The following is a 16,319-nucleotide window of genomic DNA, read 5'->3' as shown; positions in this document are numbered from 1 at the left end:
TGGCTCCGGGGCTTCTCAGACGGGCGACCGCAGGGGCACACCAACCCCAGGGGCAGGGGGACCGGCAGGCCCGGTGTGGGCGGTTCAGGCAGAGCCTGGGCTCCGTGTGGGGAGGGCGCCCTCAGAGCCCCCGCCGTGGTCCCCGGTGCTGAAGGGCCACCCGCCCAGGCGGCTTGCGATCGGACCCCAGGAGCTGCGGCAGCCCCAGGTCTCCGTGCGGAGGCAGACAGGACTGGCCGGACAGACAACCAGGGTAGAGCTCAGCCCAGTGAGAGCAAACAGGCTTTCCTGAGCAGCAGCCCAGGCCCGAGACAGAGAGCAGATGGGAGGGAAGCACCTGATTCTGGGGCTGTGCTGGTGCCTGTCGCCCCACCGCCCACCCCTCCCTTGGGAGCAGTCCCCTTTTCCCACCAGACTTGACTGCGACACAACTTAAACTGGGTGGCAGCTTTGTGTTGACACAGATTTCTGAAGCTTGCTCAGCAGCTAGGGGGTCTCAGCTGCTCATTGAAAATGTCTCTATAATAATAAAAAACCTAACCTGGTACCAGGAAATGAGCATGAGAGCTCGGACTCTGTGACCCACCAGCTGTGGGATCCCAAGTGGGTTGTAACACAGCGGACAGTCTCGACACGGCTGCTGGGGTGGGAGCCCCCTGAGGGCAGGGCTTGTTCTGGCCCCGCCACCTTCCCAGGGCCTCCAGCAGTAACTGGGTGAGTGTCCACGCTGTGGAAGGACTAGCCCAACAGGTGCCCGCTCGTATGCTGTGCCAAGGGCCAAAGGATGCTCATGTATTCAACACTGCTTTTTAAAATTAAAAAAGCATTAGAAACATACATTGCCAAGTGTGTATGTGGTGGTAAACATGGCAGAAGGTGCCACATAAATAAGGTTGAATGTGTGTAATCCAGAACGCCCTCTTCCCCCACTTCCAGACAGAAATGTCAGTTCCCCTACCGAGTTCCCCATCCAGGAGTCGGCGAAGACAAAACCCTTGAAAAAAGGGGACACTGCAAGCCAGAGACAACTGAGTTAACTTTATTCTCTTCTAACTGCAGATTCAAGGTATACAACTGAACATTGCTATTTTTCTTATGAGACTTATAAATAAAAATACAAAAAATGTTCACTACAAAAAAATCTACTGTTAGTAGGATGTAAAAAATATTCTCTTTGCTATAGAAGGCACAAACTTCACTTAGTGACACATGGAGAGAGAAAAAAACCTGCAGCAGTAAATTCCTTTTTTTTTTCTTTTTTTTCTGTTTTAAGTCTTGTCAGAAACACTGAAATTACAAAGAAACGCATCCATCTACACGAAACGCAGGCGGATGCGTGAAGCTGTGTGCAGGACCACAGGACTTTGAGTGAACTGCTTCCGGACGAGAACAGAGACTGGCAAGCACCACGTGGGGTCGCGGGGCAGGGCAGGGCAGGGCGGGAGGGGCTGGTGGAAGGAGGGGAAGGGCGGGCAGGCTGGAGAAGGTGGGAGAGAGAGATTTGTACAAAAAAACTAACTGGTAAAATTGAAACGAAATTGGGCAACCTCCTAAAATTAGGCTAAGAGGAGGTGCTGAGGTAGACATGAACTAGAACATCAATGGATCAACACACTGCTCCGTGACGCAAGGCCGTCCGACTGGCCCTTGTGCGGTCACCACACAGGACAAGCCACAAAAACAAACAAAACAGCAACACAAAATACCCAAACCGAAAGGCTGAGCTTCGCTTGGTCCAGCCGGGCAGCAGGCCCTCAGTGCTTTGACCTACATACACACATTTATTTATTTATCTTTATTTATACGGGTCGGACGCCATGGTGCACCAACAGCCTCTTCACCTTACACAGACCATGCATGACGCTATGTGGACAAAGTCTCTGACAGCCGCCAGGAGGCTGGTACCCTGTCTGCAGAGTGGGACGCCAAGGGCTCAGGGACACAGGGCTGCTGGCTAATAGGCCTGCGGGGCCTGCGCCCGCCTCCCCACCCTCTCCCCGACCCGGCCCCCCGGGTCTGTCTTGCATCCCTCTCCTGGCTGGCTCGGCCTTTCCCCTTCGCCCATCAGTCCCACCAGGTACGGCTAATCTGGCTTTTTTATCCCCCTGCTGAGATACCCAGGTACACACGGCCAAGAAGCTCCAGGAGGAGGGACACAAGACGGGAGGGGGAGGGTATGACACAGGCCCAGGAAAAATAACGGTCTGATCTCCTTCTGCTTTTCTGTCTTACACCCGGTGCCTCCAGCTCTCCTCTTCCAAGGTGTGCAGGGAACTGGCCACAAATCTTCCTGCCGCCCTTCACGGCCAGAGCCCAAAGGCCGCTGACAGTGTCTCAGGAGGAGGGAGGCCAATGGCCCTCTCCCTCCAGAGCCTGGACACTCCTGCAGCCGGCTGTACCCACGGCACCCGGAAGGGCACCACATACTCGTGAAAAATTGCAGCAGTTTTCTTTCTAAACATGGAAAAACTGTTCAGGCACAAAGACTCAACAAGCCCACGTTGCATCCCTGGACTGTGCTGAATCACTGGGTCCCCAGCCTCCAGACCCTCCCCGTATCCGTGGCCTCCTCCCAGCAGCGCAAAGCAGCAATGATATTTACTATTTTATATCTCTTGCTATATATATATATATATATATCTATATTTGTCCTATATACACATAGGATCTTAATGCATCGAATGAGCGAAGGCGTGAATAGGGAAAGAGCATGAATGAGGGGTGAGTGTCACCAGGAGCAGTAAGGGACATGCCTGGAGGAGCTGAATGCGGAGGAGGGACCCCAGGCCAGCCTGGACGTGCCCGGCTGGAGAGGCTCCGCCATGCTGGGTAAGGCAGTAAAGTGGGGTCGTCAGCAGTGCCACAGCAAAGGCAGTGGGCGCCGAGGGGCCAGGTGGCAGAGAGGCGAGGGAGGGGGACACTGGGCCCTCACCTGGGGAGAGCGGCCCCTCCACCCACACCCGTCCAGGCCCGCGGGTGATTTCCCGAGAGAGCGTCGGCCAGGCCAGGACTCTGGTCTTTGTGGGTAGGAAGTGGGGAAGGAGGCATGCCGGGCTCTCCTCAGGGTGCTGGGCCTTCACGGGGCAGGAGGGAGGAGCAGGCAGCATAGGCAGCCCGGCCACCCAGTGTCCTCCCCCAGCCGCGTGCCCTGTCCTGTGCCCACCTCCCTCCTCAGATCCTGCAGGGACAGCGGAGCCCACGGGCGCTGATGCAGCGCCATCCCCAGACAGTGACACTGCGGGACGGGCACACAAGGGGTGTTGTGGTGGTGATGGTGGATTTTTTTCTTTTTTTTTTTTTTCCTGTTCACATGACAAAAGGAACGGGCAAGGTCCTGCAGAACTGATGAAGGAACTAACAACCATTACAAAAATACTACAATTTGCAAGTATCAGCTCAAAACCTCTCAGTTTTACAAATAGGGGAGGAGACCCAGCCTGCGTGGCGAGGGCGGGGATAGTGAGAGGTGTCGGGGAGGCCTAGGAACAGTGTGATTTTTCTTTCCTTCCCCACACCAAAGTTGCACGATATCTTGCTATTAAAATACTGTTTTCTGGGGTTTTCAGATCCCCTGTGGGCAGCCGGCCCCCCCTCCTTCCCACTGGGGAGGAAGCAGTAGTACATAATGATCTGACAGACTGCCCCCCACCACATGATTTCTCTCTTTCACATTATAAACACGTCTGCTCTTGGTACATATTTCAAGTTTAACTTTTTTTCCCTTTCCAAAGCACTAAGTCATTACTATAGTTGCAAAATAGATCCTCCCCACTGTATCATCCCCGATCAACAGTCTAACAACACAGTCCCCCCACGCGTCCCCCCCGACACACCATTTTTAAGGCCTTCGGATCTGGCGGCGAGGTTGCAGGAGAGGGAGGGGGTGGGGCCCAGGGGCAGGGGGTGGGTCACAGCGGCTCCCAGCCCCCCGAATTCCCTAGATCCTCACAACCCCTTCTTCCCAAAACCAGTGCCCTAAACTGCTTTTTCAAACCTAAGATAAAAACGCAGCCACAACTTCCTCAAAGAGAGAAAGGAAAGAAAACAACCCAAGACTCTTACAAATAAAGCGTGAGGTGAAGCGGAGGGTCCATCCCAAAGTGAACACAAATATTGCAAATGTGGGCTTTCCAAACTCAGGGTGGGGAGGCCAGGCAGAGTGGGAGGTGCAGAGCAGCAGACGGGGAGGCGGGAAGGGGCCACCGGAGGAACAGAAGAGGTAGCTTCTAGAAAAACAACACCCCCGCCCCAGTGCAACAAAACAAAGGCTGGCTCCTCCCCTCACCAGCCGGGAAAAGGGACCGGTTTTGGCGATGATAATGCACACGGAGCTGGGGCAGCAGGGTTGCCAGGATCTGAATCCAGATCCGCAGGTCCCAATGACCCAGCAAATTCTAAGAAAGGCGGGATCTTCTGTGCAGTGAACTGATGCCGGGCGCAGGGGATGCTGTGCCCAGGGCAGAGCCAGCAGCGCCTCCAGAGGCACCCCCCCACCCGCCCCTCACACGCAGGTCCTGAGCGCTCAGCTCCTCTGTCCAGCTCCTCCCCGGGGTGGGTGCTGGGTGCCAGGGCTGGGGAGGGTCCTGGGGCTGAAGTCTATTACTCCAACTATTAACTTACACAAGAAACAGAAAAGAGTACCCTCCCCATTCCTCTGAACCCCAACCGAAAAAGAGATACAGGGGTTAAAAAAGCTCATGAGGTCACAAAAAACTGAGGTAATTCAAGTACAATGTGCTAACAGGGAACAGGGAACACAGAGAAGAGGCAAAACATAACACGAGGCCAAAGCATGTTCAACTCCCTCCTCCCTGCGGACTGGGGCCTGTGAGCCAGGCGTTCGGGGCCACCCTCTGGACCTGGGTTTTCCCAGAGCTCCCTGGGTCTGGGGTCCCCAGGCCCCCTAGGGTCAAAGGGTCCCCAGCAGGACACAACCACTCCCTCCCTGGCCAGCTGCCCGGGCCCCTGGGCAGTGGGTCCCTTCTCCAAGCGTGGCCCACTTCTGAAGGAGGCGGCACCTTCCCTTGGACGGCCGGGCCGGCTCGTGGAGCCCCTCTCCCAGGCCTGTGAGTGGGCTGTAGGGATCTATATTTGTTGGCTGGGTGGGATGGTATATATTTAGTTGTTCTGTTTTCCCATTTTGGAAGCAAAAGCAACTCAGCAGGAGTCTCCCTCACAACAGGCCTTGGCCAGGGTGGGGCAGCTCCTCAGTAACCTGTTGTGTTCTCTGCTAAGGGTGGGAACCGGCTGGGCTCAGACTCGGCTTCCTCACCAGGGGGCTGGAGGAGGAGGGAGATGCCATCCCATCCAGGAGGGGCAGGCGGCCCCCGGGGCTTGGAGGACAGGAGTCAAGGGGAGGCAGGGCCAAGGGCCACGAGGCTCCTCCAGACCGTGAGGGGACAGACACCCAGGCTGGCAGAGCAGAGCAAAGCAACGGATGAACTGAGCTGGTGGGGCAAGGTGCGCCTCTCCCCACCCCAACCTGCCCCCAGCGAACCAGAGCTGCCATTTGGGGCGCCAACCGTGACCTGACCCAGCCCAGCCCTGCCCCCGTGTCTGGAGGAGCCGGTGAGAGGGGCAAGTGGAGATGGTCTGGCTCTGACCAGCGGACCCCCCCATACTCCTCGTCTCATTTCCAGACATAGAGGGAGGGTCTGGGTGCAGGGAAGAGAAAAACACACCACCCTCCAAGCTGAACAGGACCATCCCATCCCGCCCCACAGGAAAAGCTGGCAGCGTCCAGCCCGCAAAGGAGGGATGGAGGCCCTGGGGATCTGGGCACCCGGAGCCCAGGGGGAATCCAAGAGGCGGCGACCAGCTTTCCTTTCTCTCCTTCCCTCTGTCCTCCTCCTTCTGCCGCCCTTCCTCGCCGCCCCCCCAACTCCTCGCTGCCCCCTGGAGTCCCCGCGGCCTCCCTCACACGTAGCACAGGTACAGGTAAGTCTTCTCTATCCGCCAGTCGGGCGGGATCTCCTCGGGCTTGTGGCCCTTCATGTGCTTCTGCATGGAGGACAGGCTGGGGCAGTACTCGGTGCAGATGGTGCACTGGTAGGGCGCGGCGCCGTTGTGCGTGCGCAGGTGCTTGATCATGGCCGAGTAGTCCCGGGAGCGCTGGTGGCACAGTTTACACTCGAAGGGCTTCTCGCCTGTGGGGAGGCACAAAGCAGGGGGGCCGTGAGCGCCTCCGCAGGCGGGAATGGAGGAGGTTGGCCCCTCGCCGTGGAGGCACTGCCCCGCCAGGCACCCGGGAGCCGCCGAGCGCCCGCACCGTGGCCGGTGCCACACAAACTCCGGCCCATCTCGCTTCACTGCAGGGAAGGGAGGCCGCCCCAGGGAACCCGTGGCTGCCGCGCCTGCTCCGCTCACCTCTAGCCCCTGGGCTCGCTCCCAGCCCTACTTCCCTTCTGAGGAAAGTAAAGGGGGCCTGGGAAAGGGGCGGGGCAGCCCCCAACATTCCTGCCGACGGCTCTTCAACACATTCCCTCCAGGGGAGCAGGGCGATGGGAGGACTCCACTTAGGAAAGAAGGACAGAGCTGCAGGTGGCGGGGAGAACCGCAGGGAACCCGGCCTTTGCCCCTGGAGCTCCAGTCGGGGTGGGGGAGACAGAGAACCTGGGACGCATGGCCACACCCTGGCTGCCCCGTGACTGTCCTCTGCTCAAGGCCCTGGAGCTGAGCAGATGTGAGGCAGCCTTGTTTCAGTACAGTAATTAACTGGCCAGCCATCTCGCCATCGATACTCCTCGTGCAGAGGCCCCGGCAAATAATGAAGTAATGAACAGCCAAAGTGATCTAACTATCGATCAGCTATTTACAATAGTCACTGCCAATGCGCTTAATGATCCGCCCGCTGGGTCACATCCCCGACAAGGGGCTACGGAAGCCCCCGGGCTCCGGGAAACCCTCAGGGTAGCTACAGCAGTCAGCAAGGAGCACGCCGCCGCCCGGCCTCTTGTGGCCCATGCCGGAGGCAAGGAGCGGGGCCCAATGGCACGTACCCTCTGCTCTCTGGCCCCTCTGTCCACCCGCCACCCCCCTCCCGTGGAAGCAGGCTCTCCCCTCAGCCAGCTGGGGCTGCGTGAGGCCACCCCTCCCCCTTGGTCAGGACGGCTGTGTCCCCTATCAGGGAAGGCTTCCTCGCCTGCCGGATCCCTACTGCCCACTGCCTCCTGTCCTCAGAAGTCCTTCTGAATACCTGCCGTCCCTCGACCAGCAGCGTGCTGGTGGCGAACACTTAGCAACGGGCTCTCCAAAGAGCCCCAAGTTTGTAGCTTTTGTGGCAACTGCCGATGGCCACACTGTGAACACGTGGTCCCACCACAGTGACTTTAAGCAACTGAGGGGACATCATTGAACTCGGAACTGGGGAGAGGTGGCCAAGCTGACCTTTGCAGACAGGTGCAGGCCAGTGCTAGCGTCCTACCCCCCACAACTCTGGCAACTTGGACGTGGAGGCCACGTCCACCTGTTCTGTCTTCAGACCCTAGGAAAACAGTTGTTCATGTTTCTTCTATGGAAAAAAGGGATGTGAAGGGCCTTTGAATGATAAAACATACACGTAGGGGTTGGTTAGCAAATACATCTGCTCTCTAACCTCTGAACAGAACGCAATCTAACTTACCTTCTTCCCAAACGTCCTCCTTAACCTAAGCCTAACTGAATGCCCCCAAGTTCTTACTATAACCCACACGGGACAGGAAACCATCTTAGCCTCACTTTCAGCTGATCAGGCCAACTTAACCCTCATCTGCAAATAAATGACATCTGTGAACTACTGCTATGGCTGCCTACAGGCTGGCCTGGGCTCCTGGGAGGTGTGCCGCTATCGACTAGCAATGCCTGCCTCGGCCCTGCAGGGCACAGCGGCACTCCGGCCACCAAACTAACCCCTGACAGAACCTGTTCTGCTCTCGGCTCAGCCTCGGCCCATCCCCTCCCCCTGGGCTCTCTGGCTCACCCTCGGCCGTCCCCCCCACCTCCCTGGGGGGCCATCTGCCCCACACTCCCCCCACCACTGGCCCCTGTACCTGTGTGCACTCTGTAGTGCGTCTCCAGCTGGTGCTTGAGGCTGAACTTCTTGCCGCAGCCATTGCACTCATAGGGCTTCTCGCCCGTGTGGATTCGCTTGTGGCTCTTGAGGGTGCTCTCATCCCGGAAGCAGCTGCCACAGAACTCACACTCGTACGGGTGGTCGCCTGTGGGGAAGGGGCTGGATCAGGCCATGGCCCACCCCTGTGCCCTCCTTCGGGGGCAGCAGGCCACGTTCGGTGCACCTGCTTGTGAAGACGATGAAGGGATCCCGGCTTCGGTTGGCCCCCCGGGCATAAACAGCGAGCACACGTGTTCACACGCGGCCGGGTTTGACTTCGGCCCGGTGGTCATCTGGGTCAAGGGCCTGTCTTGGGAAAAGACAGCCCATGTGGTTCAGGGATGAACAGCAGTGCCCAGGAAGCAGGCCCCCATGAGGGCAGAGCAGACTTGGGGGCTCTGAGACCTTGTCCCTTGACCTCGCGGGCTACCTTCTCTTCTTTTCCCCCAGCCAGGGAAAAGGCCATGCCAGCCCGACTCCCCAAGCCTCAAAAGAATCCCTTTCATTTCAGGAACAGCAAGAACACTGCCCCCCAAATGGTTTCTGCCCTCTGCCCTTTCCCTCCCCCACAGCTGGTCTCTGCTTGACCTCCTCTTCTCTCCCGAGCAAACTCCTAGCCATCCTTCAAGGCCCGGCTAGTACATCACCAAGACTTGGAAGTTCCTCTTCAGCCCCCCAGGCACATTACGTCACTTTCTTCTCTGTCCCAAAAGAGGAGAAATGCTGGCATTGTGCTGTTTTAGTAGTAGTACCATTTTTATGGCACTTTCTAATTAAAATGGCCCACATCTGTTGAGTGCTTGCTACTGTGCTAAGAACTTCACATGGATCAAATTGTGTAATCATCACAGTGACCTCACAAGAAAGATATCCTCCCCAATTTACAGATGAGAAAAACCGAGATGCTTAGAGATGCTTAAACGGGGTCCTTAAGGTCAAAGAGCTACGGAGCAGCCGAGTCAGGATTCAGATCTGGCTCCAGAGTCCGGACGCTGGATGCTTACCGCGTCGCTGGTTGACAGATCCGCCATGCTGTCACCTACTATCACCTGCTCCTCTGGAATGGAAGCTCCTTCAGGGTAAGAAGGGAACCCCACTCATCCTTGTAGCTTCAGATCAGCGCAGCACAGAGGTGACCCAGAGCAGACGCTCAGGCAATGGGCGCATGAACCTTGCAGAGAACTGACTTTCCTTGGACCCGTGCCCACCAGCCACCTTTTTGCGCATTCCACTCTTAAGTCCCCTGGAGGCTGAGAGGTTGGGGTGTGGGGGGTTAGCCATCTTTTGCTTTGTACCCAAGGCAGGGGGCCTTAGAGGGATGAAAGGTGAAGACTTCAGCTACTTATTTATTACAGGAGTGAAGGCACAGACAATAAAGATAGATTGATCACCCCAGACTTTGTTCATGAATATTTAAATATCACTGATTCGTCTTGTCACTGTAATTACAATTTCTCTGGGCTGTATCTCCCACAACCAGTTTATGGTAAAGAATGGCCCACTGTATTTCACTTGTCCCTCTGCAGATGTGCGGGGCTGCCAACCGTGTAATGTCCTCTGCATTTCATACATTTTCTTCAGCTGCTGAAGGTTTAAGTCATCCACAATGACCTACGTTTTTTCATTATCCCCATGTCAAACTGTGGTCGTGCCTGGGCATAAATTGTCCTTCTCGTTATAGACTCGCATTTCCGTGCCTTCACTTCCTCTTTAAAAATGATATTTTACTCTCTTCTCTTCTCCCCTCCTCAGGCCACTAACCAAACTGCCCCACTCTCGAACGCAGGCCCCGTATCCACGGACATTCTCATCTCTTCTGATGGCTCTGAAGGGTGTTTAAGGCTCTGTGGGGACAGGACACGGGGAACTGCTCACTGGCTGGCCCTCCGTGGCGAAAGATTTGCAAGAGGCTCTGAGGGCACAGAGGGTGGGCAAGAGCACTTCCTCCGAGGAGCTGGATGACAGAAGCTCCGAGAGCGGAACCAGCCCTCAACACCAGCTCTCACCCGCCTGTGCGGCGTCACCCTGATGCAGGCGCATAGCCAGTGAGTCCCTCCCGTGCAGCCCTGGGCGTGAACTGAGTCCGGGGGTTCTCAGCACCTGCCTGTCCTCTCGCTGCCAGGTCCCCAGTCGCCAGCCCCATCAAACCAAGAGAAGCAGAGGCCCGTGCAGAGCCGGGTCCCTAATTAGCCGAGTGTCTGACAGAGCGAGGGTCAGCCTGTGCACACCTGGGCCCGCATGCCACACTCGCTGTGTGATGTCTGCAGACAGCCCTGTCTGACATGCAACTCCCCCTCCTTACCGAACTGGCAACGATTATGACTTTAATCAAGGATTCAGTATCCTCATTAAGATATAAATAAATAAATACAGCAAGGGCCACGTGAGACTTCAGCTGGAGCTGGTAATTAAAGCATACATCAGCAGCCACCCAGCTGGGGGAGTGCCTTTCCCCTCCGGAAGGGCCCAAAGAGTTTAAAACACAAAGGGTTAAGGCAGAGAGGTTTGTCAGATCAGATTTTTATGAATTTAATTATGAAGTGTATCACATGTTAACTGAGTTTAAATAGGAAATCTCTAGAGTCAGCATTGGGAAAGGAATGAAAAGAACTTAGAAGGTAAGAAACAAAGACAGACACACACACACAGATTCAAAGGCCTCTGGCCTAAAATAAAACCCTCACCCTCAGAGCTGATGGTGTCAGTATTGCTATAACGTACGCAGCACTGGCCGCAGACTCAAAATCCAATTTGTGGTATGTTGATTAACTCTGTAGCCTCTTTAATGAGCTTGACATTAAGTGCAGGACAAATGAGACTCATCAGAGCCCCTCTGCTGGCCCAGCGCACCTGTGACCCCAGCGGCCTGTCCTTGGGTGGCTTCCCCGCACGGGCCAGGCCCAGTGTGGCCTCCCCACCCAGCCTCATCCCGGAGGCTCCTCAGGCCCCGCCCTGCAGCCCAGCTGAGTTTATTATATGAGGAGCCATGTGAATCAGGAATCCATCAATGCCAAGAGCGTGGCTGGACTAACGTACCAAACACAGCTGCGGATGCTAAACACCCAGCCCCGGCCGGCCCACCGCAACTGGGCCAGGAACAACGGAATATTCATGAAGCATTGTGTGTGTGTGTGTGGGGGGGGGTGCTTGGCATATACACAGCTTGTGTGCACAGGGCCTCGCTGGTGTGAAAATCAGTGGGGGTGGGGGTGGGGTTGGGCATGGGCCATGCACCGTCTCCGTGCTTCCTAGTTTAAGCAAGTACTTCTCCCAAACTATGTCTGGAATCAGCCCCTCTGCACGATCTGAGCCGTGACTGACAGACGTGGGCATGTGACACTTTGATACCTGATCTCTCATGGGCAGAGCAGGGCATGCACTTGGTGGATTTAGCAGGGCTGGGATCATCCAGGTCACACGTAGCCAACTGATGTGACCCAGCAGGGTGCTCAGAAGTTGGGGACCGAGTGGGGGAGGTACTGACAGGACAGTGCATGTACCTGCAGGGGCATACTTGTCAGTCACCAGTGTCCCTCCAGCAGCCCTTCCTCCCAGCTCTCCCTGTCGGGCCCTGCCCTCTGGGACCTCCTGCTGTCCTGTGTCAGCAAATCTAAAGAGTTCTACACAAGCCTGGTGATGCTCAGGCTGTACGTGCCTCTGAACAGAACGGCATCCGGCAGCGAGCACCCAGGCAGGCTCCTTGGTGAGAGGCCCGCTGCGGGCAGGGCAGGGCAGGCCAGCTCAGTCCGTGATAGATAAAGCCCCTCCCTCTTTAGGCAGCTGCCACCCATCAAAGGCTTGGCCTGCAGGCCTCATCCCCAAGGACTCAAGAATGAGGAGAGAAAGGGTCCTGCCATTTCTGCTCTGAGGCAGTTTTTTATATCCTTTCCAACCACGTGAGCGTACACCCAGAGAGTATGCCCCTTGTCTCCCTGGCCCCACTGTCACCCACCTCTCACCCCAAACCCAGGACAGAATGCACGCAGACACACAAGCAGAAAGCGGGCAGCCCTTTATCCATGTACCATCAGCAAAAACCCCGTTTTGTGATAAAGGAAGAAAGTCAAGTCACCCATTACCTGGATAGGGAACAGGGGCTGCTTCAAGGAAGCAGATGCCTCTTGGCCCTCAGGGACCAAGGGTCCCAGCCCCCAAATCTAGGGGGACTGGCAGGGACTAGCCAGCACCCAGGCACTTGGTGCAGCCCCCCTCCGTCACCCGGACTAGCTGGGATCTTTCATGGCCTGTTTTCACATCGCCCTCACTGTCTTCCCTAAATGGGTCTAAGGCCCAAGCGTGCATCTGCTCCTGTGGAGTGAGCAGGATCCCTCCACAATGTTACCTGAGGGCCTGAGGCTGACTTCTGGAGGGTGTGAGCACGGGCTGGGGGCCAGGGAGTGGCAGGGATGCGGCAGAGAGAGGCAGAGACCAAGCAGGTAGATTGTTCTCAAAATGTGTTTTGAGCGCACCTGTGTCAGAATCCCTTGGGAACACTTACTAATAGGGTCGGGTCTTGCATCCCACCCCATACCCCAAGTCCGGTTCTGAGGGTGCGACCCAAGAGCCTGCACTTTTAGCAGTATCCTCTCTGTTGAGCACAGGTTAAAAACCCAAGCTCTGCACGGTGGGCCCGGAGAGCTGCCCGCACTCCCAGACACTGTGGGAGCCCTCCATGCCCACCGAGCCGAGGAGGCCTGCCCACTCTGCCCAGCACCTCCACTCTGTGCCCAGAGGTGAGCCCCACACTTGCTTTCCGGAGGCCCCGCTGTACCGCCGCCCGGACCACCTACCTGTGTGTGAGCGCAGGTGGCGCTTGAGGGCCGTGTGGCTGGGGAAAGTGCGGTTGCACTGGCTGCAGATGTAGCTCCGCACACCCGCGTGGACCTCCATGTGCTGCTGGAGCGCGCTCTGCGCCTGGAACCGCTTCCCGCACAGCAGACAGAAGACAGCCATGTCCGTGCCTGTGGGGGAGAGGAGCGGCAGAGCCTCAGGAGCGCCCCACCCGGCCCCGTGCCGCAGGCCCCGTGCCCAGGGGCAAACCCAGAGGCAGCCCAGGCTGGCGACGCTGGGCACCGCGCGTGTGCCGGTGATGGGGGACAAACCCCACCTCCTTCCCGCCCTTACAGAACCGGCAGTCTAGTGGGAGAGAGACACACAAACTCGGCACCCCAGCGTATGGGGGCTGCATGGCACCGGCTGCTGCGTCAAAGGAGGGCCTGAGGAGGCAGATGTCAGAGGGACTTTGCAGCATCTGGGGCAGGAGGAAGGATGTAGGGGGGAATCACAACGAAGACACCACGTGCCAGCCATTGTTTGGATGTAACCCATTTAAAATCACATCTCCAAAAGGTAGGCGGTATCTCCTCACTCTCCAGATAAGGAACCGGAGGCAGCGAGGCCGGCGGACTTGCCTCAAGTTCCATGAATCTGTAGGTGGCCGAGCTGGAGTCGAGCTCGGCAGCCTGGATGTGAACCCTCTCCTGACACTAGCTAATGACCGGGTTCTTTTAACCACTCTCCACTCAAAGCACGTAACTTAAGGGTTCATTCACTGGAGAAATATTATTCTAGTACCTTCTACAAGTAAGACACTTGGCTCTGGGAATGGAACGTGGGAAACTACATGAAGTCCCTGCTCTCACCATAGATGCTACCCTGCACACTGGCCAGTGCAGAGAGCATCCCCAGGAGACGGAACAGGATCTGTGAATGCCCTGGGCTGGAAAGAACCGCAGCGGGTCACAGGTCAGGCAGAAGAAGGGCCGAGCTGCAGCGGCCAGGGGCGAGCGGGGAGGAGACCAAAGAAGCAGGCGGCGCCAGGCAGTGCGGGGCCTTGGAAGCCATGTTAAGGACTGCAGGCCTCAGCCCAGGACCAACGGGCAGCTGTGAAGGATTATAAGCTAACGTGTGACGTGAGAGGTCATCCCACGCCAGCCAGCACAGGCAGGTGCCCCGTGGTGCCCACAGAGACAGACTGCCCTTCTCTGTCACCAACCCCCTTCCTGACGCAGCTGGAGAGCCGCGGCCTTTCTGGGGACAGCACCCCACGAGGCGGCGTCTACACCCACCATCTGAGTCCCAGCTGGCGGCTTGTTGTGCCCCATCCTGGACTGTTTCCCAAGCTCACCAATGCCCCGGGGGGGCCCATCAGCTCGCCTCTCTGCCAGCACCTGAGCAGAGGCACCTGTGGGCAGCCATCCCCCTGTGGGAGGGACACACACAGAAGGTGTGGGGCCTGGAGCTGTCAGCCTGGCCGGAGGGAGGGACGAGCCGGGCCAGAGTTTAGGCTGCTGGGAGTTGTTGTTCGTGGGAAATCAGGGAGGTCCTGGTGGAAAGTGGGGTGCGGGAAGGAGCCGCGCGGGAGGCCTGTCCATTCACGGCTGGGACCTCTCACCCCTGCTCCTTCTCCACCCTTCTGGCCTCCCCTGCGGTGCCCCAAAGCCCGGGCCCCGGCAGCCAGGCTGGGCTCCTTCACCCAGGGAGGCTGGACAGGGAGATGGAATATAAACAAGGGCAGGAGGAAAGGGAACTAACAGGCGCTGAGCAAGGTGCTTTTTCTGTGCCATCATCTCATCTAAAACCTGCACCCTCACAGGGCAGGCGTTCCCACCCTCATTTTACAAATGGGAAACAACTTTCCTAAGGTCACAGTCAGAAAGAGGCAGTCAGGCTTTGAAAATACCCCAGTCTGTCTGATTTCAGCAGCCACCAAGCTGGGCCCACGTCCACCTCTAGGTCTGCCACCTGCTGTCTGGGCCTCTCCTGCAAGGCGCCAGCAAGCTGACTCTAACCACACTGGCTCAGTAGCCCCGGTGCATCAGGTCCCGTCCAGCAACAGTTAGAGACCCTGGGCTGGGGCAGCGGACTGAGGCCTAGTCACAAGGCGTAGCTCTCTGAAGCCTTCCGACCCTGGAGCTGGCAGAGCTTTGGGAGGAACTGGGGTGCTTGGCTGCCCTTGATGGAGGGACACAGTTGGGGAGTGGCCTGCCCAGGCGGAGGCAGACGAGTTGACAGTGAGCCCTCATGTCCAGCCCCTCCTGGTTAACATGCCCAGGAATTATGGGCAGTGAGCGCTGGGATACAGCTGCCCTCACTGCTTCACCCCAGGAGTCCCCAGCCCCGGCCCCCTCTGCCCCTAACCCTCACCCCTCGGAGCCCTGATTTAGCCAGATGTCAAACAGCTGCCTTAAACTGGCAGGTGGAGGAGGCCTCCTGGGCAAGCTATCCCCTTAACACCCATTAAAATCTCCAGTCTTGAAGGAACCTGGGTCACAAGGAACACAACATTCTCAGTGGGCCACCCGAGCCTACCAGGCCAGGTGCAGGAATTCTGAGGGCCAGCACCCCCTGGCAGGGCAGACAGACATCCCACAGCACTCCGCCCCTTGGCCTGCCCAAGGCTGCTCACAGCCGCCCGCTCTGCAGCCCTGCCTCTTGGGGTGGCCTGAACCCACTCAGGGATGCTGCCGAGTGCAGGCACTGTGCTGAGTGACACGGGGGTGCTGAGATTGGGTGACATGGGGGTGCCGAGATCAACCAGAGGCCCAGGGCTCCAGACTAGCTGGGGACACAGACAAGTCAGGTTCTGGCCCAAGGATAAGATAAGGGGACCCCAGAAGGGCTGTGGAGAAGATTCTGTGCTCGGCTCTGAGCAACGCAGAGTCCTGAGAGGCTGAGGGTCGGGAGGCAGGGCCCCGGAGGTGGAAACCCCGCAGGCAGGCTCAGAGCAGGCAGGGCCCAGGACAGAGCCCAAGGATGGACACACGTGGAAAGGTTAGCAGGGGTCTGTGATGGAGCGCCACAAGGCCAGGTGGGCAGCCTGGACCGCATTCGGGGGGCAGTGCCACACAGGCAGTGCTGGCACTGTCCCCACCATGCAACCTGCCTGCGAGGGCGACACCCTGGGGGCAGCTTGGGCACCAACAGCAGCAGCTGCACACAGAGACACAAAGCTGAAGTGGAGAAACAAAGCCAGGTAGGGGTAGGTGGCCGGCTATGGCGTGGCCTGGGCGTGAGCCGGGAAGTGTGCCGTGGTGCCCAGTTTGAAGTCAGAGCATCGCCACATGGAAAGGAAATACACACCATCCCTATATGGTCTCTCTCACCCCCCCGGGACACCCCACAAGCAAGAGGGCTCCACCTCGCCTGAGACATAGACTGCGGCCCAGAGATGCAGAAGGCGGCTCTGGGGCTCTGCACCCTCTCCCCCATTCTTCTGTTTGGAGACCTA

General features: G+C 57.7%; 1 protein-coding gene across 6 annotated transcripts in view; it reads right to left on the bottom strand.

Moving 5' to 3' along the window:
• Positions 1 to 1,023: 1,023 nt before the first annotated feature.
• ZBTB16 (zinc finger and BTB domain containing 16) overlaps positions 1,024 to 16,319 on the bottom strand; it is a 175,545-nt gene continuing 160,249 nt past the window's right edge. For all 6 annotated transcript variants that reach the window (XM_057490776.1, XM_057490775.1, XM_036919790.2 and 3 more), the window contains 3 exons: positions 12,880 to 13,050; positions 8,028 to 8,195; positions 1,024 to 6,146 (listed from right to left, as the gene is read on the bottom strand). In XM_057490776.1, coding sequence (XP_057346759.1) covers positions 5,917 to 6,146; positions 8,028 to 8,195; positions 12,880 to 13,050 — 569 coding nt within the window. In that variant the 3' untranslated portion in view covers positions 1,024 to 5,916. The remainder of the gene's footprint in view (positions 6,147 to 8,027; positions 8,196 to 12,879; positions 13,051 to 16,319) is intronic.

This window comes from Manis pentadactyla, chromosome 13 (genome assembly GCF_030020395.1).
Source record: "Manis pentadactyla isolate mManPen7 chromosome 13, mManPen7.hap1, whole genome shotgun sequence".
Lineage (NCBI taxonomy): Eukaryota > Metazoa > Chordata > Mammalia > Pholidota > Manidae > Manis > Manis pentadactyla.
Note: the sequence above shows the minus strand (reverse complement) of the source record. Positions and strands in the feature narration are given on the sequence as shown.